At 28.0% G+C, this 7,334-nt stretch overlaps 1 protein-coding gene across 1 annotated transcript; it reads left to right on the top strand.

Moving 5' to 3' along the window:
* Positions 1-6,580: 6,580 nt before the first annotated feature.
* Positions 6,581-6,909, top strand: LOC125831360 (monothiol glutaredoxin-S1-like). Its single transcript, XM_049510555.1, has one exon. It carries the CDS (start codon positions 6,598-6,600, stop codon positions 6,907-6,909), a length of 312 nt encoding a protein of 103 aa, XP_049366512.1. The 5' UTR covers positions 6,581-6,597.
* The last annotated feature ends 425 nt before the right edge of the window (positions 6,910-7,334 follow it).

Genomic DNA, 7,334 nt, shown 5'->3' with positions numbered 1-7,334 from the left:
TGGAGAAGGCATTGGTTGAATTACTAGGGTGTAAATCAACTAGCGTGCCAGCAGTGTTCATTGGAGAAGAGTTTGTTGGTGGCTCTAATGAGATTATGAGTCTTAATGTTAGAGGCAAGCTCAAACAATTGCTTCTTAAGGCAAATGCTATTTGGATATAGGGATTATCAAGGCGAAATCAGAATTTTCAGTGAGAAAAAATTCAAAATATATAATATAAAAGTAAATACATGATCAATAAGTCAAAGTAAATATATAAATCAACTAATTACTAGTTAGCTACTAAGTATATCTTTGGTGTTTCTTTTATGTACTTATAATAAAAGTATGCTTTTACAAGGGTATTAATTACTACTCCATGGTGCACCTCTAAGGCTTATTCTAAACTAGATCTTGCAATATTTATGAGTACTTTTCATGTTTAATTGATGTAGCTAGCACATTGTGGTTAAACAAATATGATAATTTACCTCCACTAAATAATATATTCAGAATTTAATAGATAAAAAAATTTATAATTCTAACAAATCAGTAGACTTGAATGACATTTGCAGTAGCGTCAAAGGAGCCTCAACATAATAGAAGGCTTAAAGAGAAAATTCAGTTAAAGGACTAAAATTAAAATAAACTTTAGATATATTTATTTATAATTTATTTTTCTATCTTTTTAATGCAAATTAGTACGTAGTATTTCTTTTATACATGATTTCTTTGAATATCCTTGTTTAATATTGTTAGTTTTAAGTAAGATTTTATCAATTCAAAAGTTGAAAAACATCTTTTTATTGAGGCAATCATTATATAAATGGCTAACGTAATTCTATAAGTAAATGTTGACAAACTTTAAATAAAGATAAGAGTTGAATTCAAGAAATTTATACCTTGGTATACCTTATTTTAATATGCTTGGGATAACGCTTGAAAATTTAAGAAGAAATTTAAAAAAAATGCAATTTACTTTGTTCAACACTTTTCGACTATTGATTCATATTTTCGACAAAGTGTTACTCTAGCTTATCAAAGATTTGAAGAAAGAGTGTACAAAAAGAGTTTATTTATAAATATAAAACAATATGAGTATTAGCGAAAAGAATGTAAGAAGGCAAAATAACATTTTCTTGATTTCTTCTATTTGAATAAGGTTGAGGAGGATAAAATAATATAATAATTTTTTAAGAAAAAATATATTTTTTTTAATCTCAAATAATTATTTTTTTCTATAAAATACACATAATTTATTCTTGAAAAATATCTAAGGCCGCCCAAAATTTAGAAGCTTAAGGCATGCACATATACCTTAATTTTTGTAAGCGGGAGTCGCCCTTGAGTAGCGTAGCCACATACATTGATGGGTGTTTAATTGAGCAGTATTCGTCAAAAAATTACATTGCAATATATAAAAAATATATATAAAGTATATATGTTATAAATTATTTTTTCGTGCGTATATATATATTAATATTTGAACACCTTTAATGAAATATCTGAATCAGCCGTTGAAAGGGTCTTGTCATAATCTATTTCTTTAGTTTGTGTGAATCCTCATGTTACTACCCTTGCTTTATATCTCTCAATCTCCCCACTTGGCCGAAATTTATTGTGTAATTTATAACTTATAAACTAAAAATTCTGATTTTGATTATGTCGATGACGGTTACTTTTGGAACTTAGCTGTTCATTTTTTGCCACAAGAAAGAGGGAATAGAAAATTCTAGGAGCATAAAGGCATACAAGGACGCTAGGAATCGATCTTGTTAAACTTTAATATAAAATGGACAAAAATACTTCTTATCAAGTAGCATCAAATTTTATCAATGAATAGATTAATTAAGATCGTGTCTCACCTAAATTCTAGTGGAATTTCAACCATGTACAAAGAATATTAGTAGATGAACTTGTTATCTCCTGTATTCAGGTTAGTCAAAAATGCAGAAACAGAAAAAAGATGAAATAGACAGAATGTTCTTAATCCGAGTTCATAGAAATCACTGTGTTTCCATAAGAAATTTAATCCCCTCATTGTACCCGAGGTTGCAAATTAATTCCTCCCAAGATAAACGGATTAACCTGTTAGAGAAGTAGCGGTACCTCAAACTTCAATAACTTCAGCGAATGCAAGAACAACAACAAGAGCACATACAGACTCAGTCGGTCCACAATTTTGTTTATGTAAGAAAATGTATGCAGAGAGGAAAAAAATTTCAGTGTTTGAAAAACGAAAACGACCTCTTATTTATAGCCATTAGCAGCAAGGAACGTGTCTGTTCAGACAAATCTGTTTAAACCCATTTTTTCCAGAACGTTGTGTCTTTTGGGAAAAGTAATGACTTTTCGGAAGGAACAAATTCTTTCAAACGAATTTTACCGTTACGCGCGAATTTCAAATAATTCATTGCGAAATTAATTTCGTTATTTAACTAATATTCTGAATTAATTTATAAGAGAAAAGAATTGAATTAACAAGATTGATTAAATAAATTTTGTCCAAAAATTATAGTCAATCGAAGCCGAAGCCCAGCGAGCGATGACGACGGCGCGAGGGGCACCTTCTTCTTAACCCTTTAAGAACTAAAGGAAGTGTTTCCTAATATAAGGACATCAATTTCCTTTCTTCTACCAATATGGTAAAAATGACTTTTTATTTGCACTTTGCAATGACTTTTCATTTTTCCCTCCAAAATTGGTTCCCCCACTTTCATTGGTTCTTCCACTTTCCATTTTCTCTTTTTATTTCTCATTCACACTTTGCTAAACCCAACAGAACTTTAGTTAGTTTTAAAAATAAAATTCATCAAATTTTAGATCTTCGATGGTCATTTCATCGGTACATAATATGAGTTTTCTTGTATCATAGTGACGAAGTCAGAAATTTCACTTAATGATATTAATATATATAAGGTGTGATAGACCTCAGACTCAACTTTCCTTTTTTTTCGAACCTCATAACTCTCACAAGCGATACTTCGAGGAATTTCAAGGAAATGATGAATGAAAATAAACCAATCAATTACAATGGAGCAGGTTACTATACACTACTTTTTTTTAAAAATCACCACAAATTAATTAATAGGAAATTTGTGCTAGAGAGGACATGATTTTTTCCACTCATTTCTTATCGAACCAACTCACTAGAAAAATGAATGGCAGGAAACAAATTCTCACTAAAATAGTAGGAAGCTTCTTAATTTTTCCGTATAAAACATCACTTTTTTTTTCTTTTCTCATCTATTCAATTAAAATATTTGTCAAACCATTAAACATTTTTCGGTGAGAAATTTCAGTGGAAAAATAGTAATTTTTTTAGTAGTGATAGTGGGTCAAAGTAAAAGACTCAACAAGTGGACCTAAATGAACCTAGCCCGGCCCATATATAATAAGCCCATTTTAACAGTAAGTCGAACATTTGCAAAATTGAAATTTGATAAGATTCGTAATATTGCAAATTAACATGTATCCAAGTAATTAGCGCTTAAACTAGTGGGAATTTCGTAAGTTATCCATTTATTTGCCTTTTAACACTTTACGAACAACAAAAGGAGGGTCAGGGTAGATCTATCTATGGATAATTATAGTTTAAACACTTTGACCAACTAATTTATAAAATATATACAAAATGTATAATTGTATATGCTTTTACTAAATATACATATATAAATACTTATGCACAACATAAACACTTTCGCTATATGCATTATGTATATTTCAATCATATTGATAAATTACTTGATCGAACTATATAATATTCGTGGCTTTCTATGTTAATGAAAGTCACGGCTTGCTTGTATCATTAATATAATATATGGCCTTTCAAAGTTGCAATCGACCCTTTTTTTTCCCTAGCTCAAGGACCAAATTAATTTCACTTTTACGATAAGGAGATCGATGCATGCACTTTTTTCCTCCTCATCATGTGATTTAATGTTTGGAATATTTGATAAGAATTTATTCCAATTATATACAGCTAATAACTAAAGCAAAGTCAATTATAAAGTTGGAGAGTTATCTAGATACCTCTTCACTGGCACATATAATATTATAGACTTCATGCAAAAGTATATGTTTTATTAGGTTATTGTCACAATTCAATTTCATCTCACGTATTATTTATTTTGGTTCAACAAGTCTTATAGTTTACGTTATTATCAAATCCAAAAGCATACTGACCATGAATGTGTTATATTTTATAAAATTCTTCACTTTTCATTTGTATTTTGATATAAGATTCGTCTTTCTTTAAAAGCTTGTAAATTTAGAAACATATTAATCGAGTTTTCTCTTCATCATCATGGTCATTATCGATCGATATCTCGGCTTCTATTTTCCCAAATCAAAATTAAGATGCCTATATATTCTATAGGATTGAAAAAGAATAATAGAATAATATTGAAGTTTAAGACAAAAAGAGAAGAAGATCTATGTATAATCCTTACAAGTGTATTCGTTTCCGTTATATTTTCTTTTTATGGATCGGATCATAAAAGTTTTTAATAAAATATTTTTTCTTTCAATGCAATTATTCTTTAATTCTCTTCAATAATAAATGGTTGTGAGAAACGAATCTCATTTATCTGTCCACTCTGACATTGTAATAATTTGTATGATCATCTCATTTAAAACGATTAATTTAATTTATATAGGGTGTGCTATTCCTATATTTATTAATTATTAATTCTTAATTAATTATTTTGTTCAATTTTTTATATTTATTAATTAATTCTTTTAATAACATTTATAGCTCATATCCGTAGTCATTGAAATGATCATTGTTCTATGGGATTTGCTTACTATAATGTCCAATATGTAGTTTCGCATAGCCGATGTGGTACAAAGAGTAAATTTATATTTCTACCCAGTTTTTCATCCACTATATTTAAATGTAAAAAAATATTTTTTAATTTGAAAAAAAAAATACAGTTAATAGGGGACTGAATTTTACGTACAATCAACTTTAAATAACTTAATAAATATTAATGACATTGATAGCAAAATAATAAATGGTGAAAATCATTTATATCTCTCAACTTTATTATAAAATTATTTTTTTCCTTATTTTTTAGAAGTGAATGGTCAAATACACATCTAAAGAATTCAGATTTTTGTTAGTTTCATAACTGAAGTATCAGATTTGCGAGTTCTCTACCTAACTATCATCAACTATTTATCAAAATATACTTCAACTATCAATTGTTCACATTTGTTTACCTAAATGATAGATGTGTTTTTAAAAGAACTATCATACTTATATACTCATTCTTTGTCTTGAAAATTATATTATTTTTTTCCATGGGTAAATTTGTTAGATGGATTTAAATAAAAAATAAAAAATGATTTTTAAAAGTTTTTTTATTGATAATATAATATTAAAATAAGCATTAAATAAATTTAATTGACATATGATGAGAAAGAAATCTATTATTTAAAAATGAAAATGTAAATATTTTTCACCCTATATAAATTTTAAAAATGTAATATTGTCATTAATAATTAGGTTTATATTGTTTCTTTGAACCTTTTCTTTCACCTTATTAGAGTGAGAATATTGCATACAAATATTACTTTTTTTAAGCCTGATATTTATCATTAAATAGAAACTATTCATATTTCTTAAAACAACCTTAAAAGTTTACAAAAGCTTTTTAACTCAGCACAACACAATATAAAAATAATTTTCTAGTAAGAAAATCCACAAATAAATTCCCTAAAGTTTAGTACTAAGTTAAATATCTAGAACCAAGATCTCAAGTATTTTTTCAAGTAATAAAATTCTCATGTAAATTTTCAAGCAACTCTTTTAAGCTAAATTCACCATAAAAAGACCCCATAGTAATTTCCTATTTAATAAAATTATCAAGTAAATTTTGAAGATAAATTTCCATCTAAATAAGCAATAAAAAGATTCTCATGTAATTTTTAGGTAATGTAGTACTTAGTTTAATCCCTAGAAATAGATTTCCAACTAAATTCGCAGAATTAAATTCTTAACTAAATCCCCAGGTAAGAAAATCTCCATGTAAATCCCCATAAAACTATCCCTAAGTAAATCCCCAAGTAGTTTTACTAAGGAATTGTCCTGCGAATCAATGAAGGAATTTATTTTATTCATTTACTTGTGGATTTATTTATGAAAATATTATTTGCAGATAAATTTCCCACATAATTCCCTAGGTAATATTTTTGTGGAAAATGACGCCAAATTTAGCTGCGGATATTTTTGGGAAATTTGTTTCGCAGATAAAATATATTAGAATTTAGGAATATCATATTTTTCCCATGAAAATCTGCAAGAAAAATCTGCTGACGAAATCCCCAAATAAATTCCCTAGGTAATTCACAGTTTTCTTGTAGTGTTCATCAATTAGCATATAGCATATCCCATCATTTTAAGCCTTATATATACCCTTCTACAACTTCATATTTCTCATAACAATTGTCAAGTCTCAAACTCACTACAAGCTACAAAACTTCTTTTCTTCACTTATTAACACATCGATCTTCACACACACACACAAAAACAAAAACATCAACTTACTATATATATATATATATATAGCATATAGTAAAACTATATAATTTCTTTTAATCAAGGTCTAAATTAACATGGATATGGTGATGAAGTTGGGAGCAGAAAGTCCAGTGGTGATTCTTAGCAAGAGCACTTGCTGCATCTCTCACAGCATCGAAACCCTAATTCGAGGTTTTGGGGCAAACCCTACCGTTTACGAGCTCGATAAACTTTCAAATGGGAAGGAAATGGAGAAGGCATTGATTGAATTACTAGGATGTAAATCAAGTGTGCCAGCTGTGTTCATTGGAGAAGAGTTTGTTGGTGGTTCTAATGAGATTATAAGTCTTAATGTTAGAGGCAAGCTCAAAAACTTGCTTCTAAAGGCTAATGCTATTTGGATATAGAGATTAAATTTACTAGCTAGCAAGTAATCATCGACATAATCAGAATTTTTCACTAAAAGTTTTTTTAAAAAATATATAAAAAATTACATATACGAATAAGTCATTGCATTTCAATCGTGTAGTATATATAGATTATATATAAAGATCAAAATTCACTAGCTAGCTAGCATGTTTAGATTTTGAAACCTTTCATTGTAGCAGTTTCAAGTCTCATATTTCCTATTTTGATGTACTAGTGCATAAAAATAATTCATAAATATATAAGTTTTATCTTAATAACTTCTATATTATTATTATTTTTAGACAAAACTTCTATATTATTGTTGCATTACTAATACATTTTTCTAATGTAGATCTTGCAAATGTTATTCCTCGTTATATGGAAGTGCATTATTCTCTTCTATAAATTGCGGGACTTGAAGAGG

The sequence above is a fragment of the Solanum verrucosum genome, unplaced genomic scaffold, assembly GCF_900185275.1.
Source record: "Solanum verrucosum unplaced genomic scaffold, falcon-dt-bn FXZP01000049.1, whole genome shotgun sequence".
NCBI lineage: Eukaryota > Viridiplantae > Streptophyta > Magnoliopsida > Solanales > Solanaceae > Solanum > Solanum verrucosum.
Note: the sequence above shows the minus strand (reverse complement) of the source record. Positions and strands in the feature narration are given on the sequence as shown.